The sequence below is a fragment of the Lethenteron reissneri genome, chromosome 21 (assembly GCF_015708825.2).
Source record: "Lethenteron reissneri isolate LAM-NWPU_2019-01 chromosome 21, ASM1570882v1, whole genome shotgun sequence".
NCBI lineage: Eukaryota > Metazoa > Chordata > Hyperoartia > Petromyzontiformes > Petromyzontidae > Lethenteron > Lethenteron reissneri.
Window position 1 is genome coordinate 8,525,619 of NC_083799.1, and position 11,765 is coordinate 8,537,383.

Consider the following 11,765-nt stretch of genomic DNA (forward strand, 5'->3'; position numbering starts at 1 on the left):
CATAAACATTTGGGATACGTATATAAACACGTAATGTTGAAAAAATAATCACTCTAGTTCCAAACGTACAAAGATTTATCGGTTCACACGACCTTTGTCAAAACTATGCGTCACTCAAAAAATAAGTAAATAAAAAAAGTATTTTGTAGTGGACACAAACAAACACATCAGCTCACCAAATGTTGCATTACATGGAAATAATTGCAGGGCATTAATGTTACGTGGACCCCGGTCCAGTTTGTCCCATGCCAGGTTTGGGCAGCAATTATGCAGCCATCCCTCTTTGGCAAGCAAAGAAGTGGGCGCTTCTAGAAATACATGCCTAACGGGCTGCAATATAAAACGCCTCCAAACATTATCACATGCTCACAGGCACTAGGGGCCGTCCATAAATGACGTCACGCGATTTTGGACGATTTTTGACCTCCCCTCCTTCGTCACACGGCGTCACAAAAAGTTAGAACCTCCCTCAAATATGACGTCACAAAGGTCTGCCGCCCCCCCCCCCCCAAAAAAATATAAAACATGCTTCAAATCGCTTTAAACTATTGTCATTGTAGTGAGTATTTAATGTGGCGTTGCACTCTGATGTTGTAGGAGAAAATATTTATTTAAAAGTCTATTTAATTAAGTAGAAGGTGTTGTCTATATTTATTTAAAGTTGTGCATTTTGATGTGACGTCACATTTCTCAAACCCCCCCCCCCCCTCATCGTCACACATCGTCACAAATGTCTGACTCCCCCCCCCCCCACAGGTGCGTGACGTCATTTATGGACGGCCCCCTAGGGCACAGCAGATGAAGTGGAGGAGAATTCATGCTCATCACAACAACTGTCAACAACTGCAGTTCGTGGCCTAAAGTTTGTACCTGTCTATGTTGATGCCTCACTCTGTACTAAATGCAACATGAAATGCCCCTTATGTTTATCAATATTTTTACCAACGTCATTTTATACATCGTTTTAACTTTCTATGCACAATGCCTCTTTCATAAGAATAGTATCTGTAACAACATGTGATGTCAAAGCGATAGTAATTGAGAATGTGTGCGTTAGGTCAGGGTGTGTATGCTTAAAGAGTAATAATATTCAAAAAAGTAGAATCCTATTCACCACAAGCTAAATGTGCAAAATATCAACTCGTGCAAAATGTATTGGGGATTGAACTTTGGCTGTCCAAATAAGCGGGAGGAGCGGTAGAACAGTATAGGGTGTATATTTTTAAAGTACCATATATCGAATTAAGTATAGTGGAAATAATACAATATTTAAAAATACTTTTCTTTTTTTAAAAACACGCTTTTAATGAAATGTACTGTCCGAGCTGCCCCTCCCCCTGCCCCTTCCCCCATCGCCCCTCCCCTCCTTCCACATGCCCCGCCCCTGGGCGTGGCTCCCCGAGGCTTGCCGTGACGTCAGGGACCACGTGGTGATTTACAGGCAACGTGAGTTGAGCGTGGACAATTCGAGCCGTAAAAAATATTGTAATTTTTTTTTATTTGTAATGATACAATATAGTATTGTCATCAGTATATGACATAGCTATACGAAGTTTGCAGTCGATACGACATTGGGAATACGGTTGAAATTGAGTTACAAGATTTTTTGATACGACGACACATACAGTAAGTTAAATAAAAGCGTGTAAAAAGTAAACAAATGAATGTTTTGGATTTTTTTTACGATAGAATATCGTGTTGTCATCAGTATGACATACCTATACGAAGTTTGCAGTAGATAGCACATTGGGAAGTGTGTAAAAATTGAGTTACAATATTTCTTTTTTGAGGATACACCAAACGAAGTGAGTTCAAATAAAAGCGTGTAATAATAAAAAATAATAAAAACGTTACTTGGGTATACTTTTAGAAGACACACCCTGTAGTTCACGCACTGCAAGCGATAAACCCGGCCACCTGAGTTTGATTCCCAACCACGGTCAACATCATCAGTGGCGAGTGGTGACATCTGTGAACTGCTATTGGCACTTTCTCTGTAAACTTGCATTGACCAATATGGTAAAGTATTGTCAAAAGAATCCCGATGACCGTCATCGCATTGGGAAGTCTTCAACCCACACTGGTTGGACAAAGAGGAATACATTGTTGGTTATTATCCAATAATCATTACCAACTCTAGCAGACACGTACATTTCTAACAGATACAGGGGAATGTGCACTCGCTGAAGGTTTACGCAACGTCTGGGATGAGTGACCTTCGGTACCGCTAAACCCCGTGCTTTGTTCTCTATTCAAGGATTTCCGGATAGGCATCAGATTAGAGAAGGGCGGAGAGAAAAAATACCGTTTCCAATTGAAACAAAGAAATGTGGAGCAAATGGGTTGAGTTCTTCCCATGAATGGTGACACTCGTCTGATGATGTGCAGTCTGCTACACATTTTTGACTCACACCAACTACTACCGACTGAGTAAACAAAGGCTGAAGTGAAATAAAACTACGACACTGTCGCCACCTGGACTCTGAACTATGTGGCACAACAAATAGAAATGAGACGCAGATGTCACTGCTTGCACATTTGGACTTTATATCCCTTGCCACTCAGGCAAAGAGAAGAGAAATCAAGTTTGTTGTTCTCATCGGTTCTGACGGGTTCCTAACAACGCTGTTAATAGATGCGTTGCTTTGGTTGTCGAAATTTAACCACCAGCTTGAACCCAGCCAGTGGCTGGGTGTGCACAGATGGCAGCAGCTGCAGCACCATTGGGTGGAGTTCAAACACACAGCGTGGATCCCCGCCTTGAAGACTGTCCTCGTGAGGTGAGGTTTGCCAGAGGCTTTGGGCAAGTGCTGTTTAAGTGCTGTCTCAGCCTGAATGGGCTCAAGGCAGACACAAAGCCGGGACGTAATACCGGGGTGGATGTTGTCAGACAGCACTAATGACGATGAGAGTAGCACTGCAAGGTGAGGGTAGACGAGCCCAGTCCCAAATTCGGCTCCTCTTGTTTGCCCGGGGTTAGTGATGACCTGCTATAAACAGGTACTCAGTTTGGGCTCCAAATTAACATGAAATACATGAAGCATATATATGAATTTGGAAGGAATTTATGCTTAGTCTTTCCAAGTTTTTTTTAATGAACTGTTATAGCTGTTATTTGTTTTTATTTTGTGGAAAATATTCAGTAACTGTAAATATAATTGTTAAAACTGTGACCCTAAATTGGATATTTGAGAACATAATAGGCAATAAACCTTTTACACTTGAAACCATTGAATACGTGGTCTGGGATCTGTAAAGTGTTTTTATAATTGTGTGTCTGCATCTGAAAAACAACCATTGTTCCTGTCTCGACCCTCTCCTAGACGGTGTCCAGAGCCACTGTAGTGGAAATGTGGGATGAATCATCAACGGTAAAAGGCCTCAAGCTGAGAATCCACAACCAACAATTCACCTTTAAAGCAGGCCAGTGGTGTGTAAGCAAACAACAAATAAGCTCCTACAGCAGCTACAACACAAAATAATACTGCTTTGTATTTGCCTTGCGAGGTTTTTAAATATACTGAGTAAAATAAATTCCATCAAATGTTATGTGGCTTTGTGTATTTGTAACTGCTGCCAGGGTGGACTTCTATGCCCCTGGCATAGCTGAGATGACAGGGTTTTCCTTCTGCTCAAATCCTGAGCAACTGGAGAGCGAAGGTGTCATCGAGTTGGCAGTCAAGGATATCGTGGATAATCCAGCACATTGGGTGCACACACAGGTATTGCACACACACACACGCACATGGAGACACGTGCTCACCGAACATACACAAGCATGCAGCACACACTTAACATTGCTCAGTCAAGCAGCGGCACAAAAAGGAAAACATGCAATTGTCATCTGTAGATAATTATTGAATATTTAATTTACAAACTGTATAATTGTTTACATATGTATAGCAGTATATCAGTATACTGCAATGGTGGTGACTCAAAGTCACGCATTTGCAGTATGGCAATGTGACTTGTTCAAACATCATTCTTTAATTCACAGTGCAAAGTTGGGGTGGAAGTGACAGTCCGAGTTGGTGGAAATTTCTACTTTGATCCCCGGCCATCCGACCCTCCTGTCAATTTGCTGCTGGTGGCAGGAGGTGTGGGGATCAACCCATTACGCTCCATTCTGATGCACTGTGTGCACCTCATGAGGCAGCGGGTCCTCACTCAAGCTGGATGCCAGCTGGGGAAGATCCATCTGATCTTCACTGCAAGGACGATCAGCGAGCTGATATTCAAGGTAATACATGAGCACATTTCACTCATAATGGCATTAAATTCAGTTAGACCTGTACTTAAAACCCATTGATAGTCCATTCATATGAGTAAACACAGAAGTCCATCTGTATACATGTTGTACATTCGAGTAATACTTTCAGAAATTACAGCTACAAAGTTACACTGTAGTTGTGAGGTAACCACTTATTACAAGGTACAGTATATCTTTTTAACATATTTTTTTCTTCAAAACTAGCAATTAACATGTGTTATACAATTATAACATTTGATCATAAGTCTCCCAAACGTTTGCTGGGATGCTGTGGCTTTTCTGAAACAAATGCATCAGGGCTCCTCTGGGTCAATGTCTAAAATAAATATTAACACATTAACGATAGCAGTGATGATAAATGTATAAGTACCTAAGAACACTGATTAATGTTGCCAATGGTGGATGCATGTGACCCTGAGCACTGTTTCGTATTAATTTAATGCAGGACTGGCTGCTGTCCTTGGTGCAAGAGTTCCCAGGGAAAATGTCCCTCCGGTTCCACATCACGCGGTGCAAGTCCCCAGTAACGAAGGACCTGAAGCCCTATACTACAGGCACAGACAACGCCTGCATACATCACATTCACGATCAAGTATTTTAATGCTTCATATATGGCCTCAAAGTAATGTGAAATCCAAAAGCACTGTTCTGGCTTAAGACCCATAAAGCACTTGCTAAATTCATTATTTTCGTACGCCATCGTCATTACACTGCTGGATAAAGGCTCCACCAAGCCACCACCAATACTCATGAACTTACGATGTAACAATCCTCTAATCTGCATACGAGCTCTATGCATTTGAAATACGTTTAATTCCTTAAGTGTAATCAACAAACACTGGTTTCTAATGGGATTCCTTTGAGAGCTGGACTAATGGTTATGCGCGTCTGCCCCTCCCAAACAGTGGGGAGGATCACTGGACAAGACCTGCTGCAGGCATCGCAAGGTAGCCCACACTGCTTTGTCTGCGGCCCCTCATCCATGTACGACTTTGTGACGGACGCACTGGGAGGTGCAGGGATTCCCAAGGATAACGTCTTTTATGAAAAGTGGCAGTAGTGGAGGCACCCAAAGAGCTGCTTGAAAAAATACGTGCAAAATTAATTCCACGTCTTTGTTTATAATCTTTTCATCTACATTACTTTAATGGTTTCATAAGATCGTTAATATTGTAAAATGTATTACTCCTGCTTATAAGATGAGAGATCAATCAGAATTAGTGTCTCTTGTAAATGCAAAGCATCTTGCCAGTAAATATTTTGTGATTCACTGTTTTCTTGATTTAATTGCCACTGTTTCATTACATATTGATGATCAACAACGTTATTGTTCTGGTAAACATTGACAGCTCATTTGTAAAGACACTACTTACCAACAGTGGATTGCTCATGGCTGTTGATCAGTTATATGAAAAGTTATTTTGACCGTCGTCAGTTCTAGGATATGCATATTGCAGTTTGCTGATGAAATGAACTACAGGAAATGAGTGGAATGCTTCATAAAATAAAACTTCAAAGTGACGCTATTGGGGGGGGGGGGGACACATGGAACATACATCGGAGTCGGTATACCTAGGTCGATTATTAAAGGCATACACGGATCAAATGAGAAAATAAAAAAGCAGATTGCTGTGCTTTTGGAAAACTAAAACTGAATCAGGAAAATAAACGTACAAATGTGTACACAAAGATGTTTAATCAATGTAATCACTGTATAGTACATACATGAAACGTGGGCACTGACAATGCAATATGATCAAAAGGTGAAATATTCACAAATAATAATAGAAGTGAGCACGTGGAATTACACAAGGACATATGGAGAGGAACACATGATTATGGAACATATTTGAGTTTTTAGACACTACATTATCTTTAGAAAAGTGGAATTTGGCAGGGCACGTTGCAGGAAAGGATGGAGAATGGGATCGGTTCATGCGCAGTAGCTCGACGGATCGGGGCGGGGGGCGGATGGCCTTCATCCAGCAGCAGATTTGCTCATGTCTGTTATCAGTTATTTTCTTGGAATCTTTGGCGAGAGCAATTCACTCACCGAGTTGGAATCCCAACCCGTACTTCAACTCAAGCACATTAAAGCCCGTTCTTTTTTAAAGGTTGGGTAGTTGGTTGAAATGAGAAAAGGGTGTCCCGTTATGGTAACGTGGAATTTCGCGTCAACCGAAAGAGTGCCACACGTGCGTGCTCGCTTGAGCAGGCCAAATACTCTTAGGTTTTTTTCGGTAAAGTCACGTAGGTAAAAATAAAAGTAAATAATAAAAAGAATATAAATAATAGAAATAAAATACAAATATTTAAAAAATAAGAATATTTTATTTATATTATTCTATTATTTTTATTAATAGAAATAATATAAATAAAATAATATTTTAAAATAATATTTTATTTCTATTATTATTTCTATTGTTTGTATTAATAATATTTGATTATTATTATTCCCATAAATTGCTTATTTGTTTTTATTTTTACCTACGTGACTTTACCGAAAAAACCTAAGAGTATGAATCCTTGCAGTCACGAAAGCTTCAAATCTAGCAGGCCAAATGTTTAGATGTTCAGGACCTCGTGTCGAATTCAGCACAGATTTCACAAAGGTCACCAGAGGCCACCAGAGGCCCCCCCCACAACCTCACCCAAGGGGTCACCTATTCGTTCTACCAATTACAAAGGCATCTCTCCCCACGTTTCAACGGCCCACGTGCGTTTAAGCGGCGGGTAATTTGATAAGCCCCCACCCCCCACGACCCACCCAATTAACATCCAAACGCCCGCTCGCCCTCGCTACACCTAATTGACGTAGACGCTATTCGTTAATATATAGAGGCGGTCGCACATTAGCGGGGCGACGTTTGGGACGCATCAAATCCCGACGACGCCGCCGCCAATGCGCACTACCATTTTCAACCGGTGCCGCCGCCCGGATGTGACGTCACGAGGCGGCATGGCGGACGGGACGGCCGTGCTGAGGCGGAACAGACCCGGGACCAGGACGCAGGTTCCGTCGCTCAACATCCGATCACCCCCCCCCCCCCCACACACACACCACACACTTCTCTTTGTCGCCTTCTCCGTTTCTCTGCCGAATCTCGAGCGGCGCCCTCCGAGGCTACGAACGTTGAACGGGGAGAGCCTCGGCAATAAACGAAGGGACTCCAGCGTTTGTAAACTGCAGTCCGCTTAGGCGGTGGTCGTTGTGAAGCCGTGCGCCGATTGGTCAGGGCCGGTCACGTGGTGGGGCGAATCTCGCGCGTGATTGGCCCGGGAGCACCACTAGTGCGTATGCGCGCTGGGAAATTTAGACGGTGAAATGAAGACCCCCCCCCCCCCTCGGCCTGGCCGAGTGGGTTTTAATGTTTTTAGTTTTAATGTTACAGTCAACATTTAATATCGTTCACGCTCGGGTTATTGCACCGCGGTCCGCAGCATATTCCACCAAGCTCTGAGGAAGCCACCGCAGCATTGGAGCCGAGCACTTTTTTTTTAATATATAAAGGAAGATTGGTGACTAAAACCATTGACCGAAACCCACCACAATGGAGCACAATGACCCCACACATTCCAATTACTCTTGCAGACGTGCCCGAGGTTTTATCTTAATTTAGTTCACGGCTGCGAAGTGGCCGGGATCTAGCGGTACAGCAATCAACGGAGTGTTTATCCCTTTGTGTGCCCGGCTTGAAGGCTATTCACCATTTGTGTTGATTGAGTTTTGACGTGTTGTTTACTTTTGCGTTTCAGGAATTCTATAGTTGGCCAGATGAGCCCTTTGAGGAGATGGATAGCACCCTTGCGGTACAACAGGTAAGGAACATCGGTTGTTTCGTGCATTGCCTTGTAATAAAGGTGTCAAACATGTCGTGCGTGACACTATATTTAACTACACAACTTCACGACCGCTTATTGACGTTCATCTTGTATTTGGTCAACCATCCATCCACAGTTTATTCAGCAGAACATCCGAACGGACTTCTCGAACATCGACAAAATTCTGGAGGCTCCAGATGGGCAGGATGAGGGTGTTTGGAAATATGAGCATCTGAGGTACCAGAAAAAACACTGAAACATGTGAACAATGAGTAGCAACAATTACATTGAGTATAATATACCGTACTGCATGGTTGTGTCTCAGTATAAACACATTAAGGACATTGTGATATATTTTCATTAACCAGAACACATTGTTAACAGTGAGCATATTGTCATAATACACAACATACCATCTGTATGTTTAATTACTGTTATTTACTGTGCTGCAGGCAGTTTTGTTTGGAGCTAAATGGCTTGGCTGTAAAACTTCAGGTAAGAACTATGAAGCTAGACTGATGTAAATGTATAATAATACTGGTAGGAACCTCCTGGTTACACTAGCCCACATGGGATTATTGTGTCCGTCTGGGTGAGGAGGGTAAGGGCTGGGCGGGGCGGGTAGGGGCTGGGTGGGGCTGGGTAGGGCTTGGTGGGGCTGGGTAGGGGCTGGGTGGGGCTGGGTGGGGCGGGTAGGGGCTGGGTGGGGCGGGTAGGGGCTGGGTGGGGCGGGTAGGGGCTGGTGGGGCGGGTAGGGGCTGGGTGGGGCGGGTAGGGGCTGGGTGGGGCGGGTAGGGGCTGGGTGGGGCGGGTAGGGGCTGGGTGGGGCGGGTAGGGGCTGGGTGGGGCGGGTAGGGGCTGGGTGGGGCGGGTAGGGGCTGGGTGGGGCGGGTAGGGGCTGGGTGGGGCGGGTAGGGGCTGGGTGGGGCGGGTAGGGGCTGGGTGGGGCGGGTAGGGGCTGGGTGGGGCGGGTAGGGGCTGGGTGGGGCGGGTAGGGGCTGGGTGGGGCGGGTAGGGGCTGGGTGGGGCGGGTAGGGGCTGGGTGGGGCGGGTAGGGGCTGGGTGGGGCGGGTAGGGGCTGGGTGGGGCGGGTAGGGGCTGGGTGGGGCGGGTAGGGGCTGGGTGGGGCGGGTAGGGGCTGGGTGGGGCGGGTAGGGGCTGGGTGGGGCGGGTAGGGGCTGGGTGGGGCGGGTAGGGGCTGGGTGGGGCGGGTAGGGGCTGGGTGGGGCGGGTAGGGGCTGGGTGGGGCGGGTAGGGGCTGGGTGGGGCGGGTAGGGGCTGGGTGGGGCGGGTAGGGGCTGGGTGGGGCGGGTAGGGGCTGGGTGGGGCGGGTAGGGGCTGGGTGGGGCGGGTAGGGGCTGGGTGGGGCGGGTAGGGGCTGGGTGGGGCGGGTAGGGGCTGGGTGGGGCGGGTAGGGGCTGGGTGGGGCGGGTAGGGGCTGGGTGGGGCGGGTAGGGGCTGGGTGGGGCTGGTCGCCCCGTGGTGCCCTTATAAAACTCAACGTTTAACCTACTCACGCCGGCTTGTGCCCGCCCTCAGTCGGGCATATTTGCGGAATACACCACGCTGCCGTTGACCCTGGTCATTGACCGAGCAACCTAACGTTCCTACCAGCTCCCTCTGCAGGAATGTGTTTTGGCCCCACAATTTAAGGAAACCACTTAAACATCAGCAGAGCTTAGAATGAGACTGCACCCACGACACAAATATTTAACATGGGTTGGCGGCTTGAGCTAAAACCGATCAAAGTATGTGAAAATTAAAACTGAAATCTTAACTTGTTAGTGGGTATATTACAGACGAATACTTGCAGTAATATGTAGATGGCCTACAAGTGCACGTACTAAACAGTAACAAGGAAATTGGTAAGAGCCTAAAATGCAGACTGAACAGGAATGAGGCCTACAACTGCGGCGAATGAACCGAATGCTTTCGTTTGCATGGCAGAATGATTGTCACCCAGAGACGTGTACCCAGATGACGGCCACGGAGCAGTGGATATTCCTGTGTGCAGCACACAAAACCCCCAAAGAGGTAATTTATTTTTGCGGTGCTAATGCTCAGCAGTCTGATCATCAGCAAACCTACAGCATCCACCAAACTGCATGTTACAAATTATGCCATTTATCATGCAATGTATGTGCAAATGAGCAATTTTGTCAAGATCCAAACTGTACTAAGGTTTAATATGGTACTGTACCTCATAAGTGTTTGTTTTCATCTGCATCAGTGTCCAGCTATAGACTACACACGGCACACATTAGATGGAGCCGCCTGTCTGCTAAACAGCAACAAATACTTCCCCAGCAGGTAAGAAAACTTGCCATATACATTATTTGGTTCAGTATGTGAGGTTGCAATTGGGTGGGTTGAGTGCAACGCGTGACCGATTTCTTCTTGAATGCGCGTCATAGGGTGAGCATTAAGGAATCATCCGTGGCCAAGCTGGGCTCGGTGTGTCGTAGGATTTACCGGATCTTTTCGCACGCGTACTTCCACCACCGCCAACTTTTTGATGAATACGAGGTACTTGCGCTTTTTGTTTCACCATGTTCGTCATTGAAGCACGTTAAATATCATACTGCAAGCAAAACCTAACTCGCTGTGTGGCATGCAGAATGAAACGTTGCTGTGCCACCGCTTTACCAAGTTTGTGATGAAGTACAACCTCATGTCCAAGGACAACCTGATTGTGCCCATCCTGGAGGAGGAGATCCAGGGCACCACAGCAGAGGAGAGCGAGGCCTGAAGTTTCACCCCCCCATTCATTCACACATCTTCTTAACTGTAATCTTCCAGGTATTAGGATATCCCAATAGACTTTTTAATGAGCAACTATGTTATGAAAGTTTCACTTATATTATTTTGACACTAAAAATGTTAAATTGACAGAAAAAGCCACAATGCAAGTGGTGTAGTGTGTTAATCACTGCAGATGAGCATTGTGAACTACTGAGCTCTGCACAAGTAAAATGTTCTATATGCCATGCCTCGAGGTAAAAGTTTTATTTAAAATCGGAGTGTCCTATTTAACAGATTGCATGAGTCACAATGTGCATTCACATTATACTTTTCAATTCATATGGGTTCATTTGCCAAATGGAACAAACGATTGAGACCAGAATCTGAAATCTGGCACCAGCTTGGATGGATCTTGGTTAAGCTGAATTTGTACATTCGGACCTGGTGTACTCGTTTCCTTGCGATTTCCCCAGTAGCATAACGTTTCTACAAAGCTAGGTCGAGTTTAAAGCAATGTATTCTGTACCCACTTTCTACAAGCTGTAAATCTGCCGATATTGTCTTGGTACCTGAGCAGTTATTTCCACTCAAATATTCCTGCTATTCGTATGCACCCTTAAGTGCGTATTTAAGTGTAAAACCGTTTGTCATTGTACACATTACAAAACACTTTTTTACAAGGCTTGTATTGTAAGTGCATTAGGACTACTCCTAAAGCATTAGTAATTGGCATGCTATTACAAATTCAGTTTAAGTAAAGCAGTTATATCAAATAAAACAATATTTAACAGTTTGTAATGTTTTGTTTTCATATGCTGATAACGTCTTATGAGATTAATATTAGTCACTTAAAATCCATATGGGAAGGTACATTTTTATTTTTCAAGAGTAACCGTGATATCAAATGCATTGCTGATTAAGTGTCAAATGT

General features: G+C 44.9%; 2 protein-coding genes across 6 annotated transcripts; both read left to right on the plus strand.

Annotated features, from left to right (window-relative positions):
* Nucleotides 1–774: 774 nt before the first annotated feature.
* On the plus strand, nucleotides 775–5,964 carry OXNAD1 (oxidoreductase NAD binding domain containing 1). 5 transcript variants are annotated; one of them, XM_061555699.1, is made up of 7 exons: nucleotides 775–1,446; nucleotides 2,671–2,780; nucleotides 3,324–3,430; nucleotides 3,581–3,722; nucleotides 3,998–4,240; nucleotides 4,716–4,824; nucleotides 5,176–5,964. In XM_061555699.1, the coding sequence occupies exons 2-7, from the start codon at nucleotides 2,703–2,705 to the stop codon at nucleotides 5,328–5,330; spliced, it is 834 nt and encodes a 277-aa protein (XP_061411683.1). In that variant the 5' UTR covers nucleotides 775–1,446; nucleotides 2,671–2,702; the 3' UTR covers nucleotides 5,331–5,964. The 5 variants fall into 5 exon arrangements, with proteins under 5 accessions (XP_061411683.1, XP_061411685.1, XP_061411681.1 ...); XM_061555701.1 differs by having other exon boundaries at nucleotides 2,682–2,780; XM_061555697.1 differs by having other exon boundaries at nucleotides 2,686–2,780.
* A 1,219-nt stretch (nucleotides 5,965–7,183) lies between these two features.
* On the plus strand, nucleotides 7,184–11,627 carry MOB4 (MOB family member 4, phocein). Its single transcript, XM_061555707.1, has 8 exons — nucleotides 7,184–7,283; nucleotides 8,027–8,089; nucleotides 8,229–8,329; nucleotides 8,545–8,587; nucleotides 10,040–10,126; nucleotides 10,323–10,402; nucleotides 10,507–10,618; nucleotides 10,710–11,627. The coding sequence occupies exons 1-8, from the start codon at nucleotides 7,230–7,232 to the stop codon at nucleotides 10,839–10,841; spliced, it is 672 nt and encodes a 223-aa protein (XP_061411691.1). The 5' UTR covers nucleotides 7,184–7,229; the 3' UTR covers nucleotides 10,842–11,627.
* Nucleotides 11,628–11,765: the final 138 nt, after the last annotated feature.

What these genes read in the sequence shown, in the direction of transcription:
- OXNAD1 (XM_061555697.1), top strand. Translation starts at nt 1,374, where the DNA reads ATGCCCCGCCCCTGGGCGTGGCTCCCCGAGGCTTGCCGTGACGTCAGG. An exon ending in CACATTGGGTGCACACACAG is followed by an intron (nt 3,723 to 3,997) that starts GTATTGCACACA and finishes TTTAATTCACAG; the next exon opens with TGCAAAGTTGGGGTGGAAGT. An exon ending in CCTGAAGCCCTATACTACAG is followed by an intron (nt 4,825 to 5,175) that starts GCACAGACAACG and finishes CCTCCCAAACAG; the next exon opens with TGGGGAGGATCACTGGACAA.
- MOB4 (XM_061555707.1), top strand. Translation starts at nt 7,230, where the DNA reads ATGGCGGACGGGACGGCCGTGCTGAGGCGGAACAGACCCGGGACCAGG. An exon ending in GCACCCTTGCGGTACAACAG is followed by an intron (nt 8,090 to 8,228) that starts GTAAGGAACATC and finishes ATCCATCCACAG; the next exon opens with TTTATTCAGCAGAACATCCG. An exon ending in AACTTTTTGATGAATACGAG is followed by an intron (nt 10,619 to 10,709) that starts GTACTTGCGCTT and finishes TGTGGCATGCAG; the next exon opens with AATGAAACGTTGCTGTGCCA.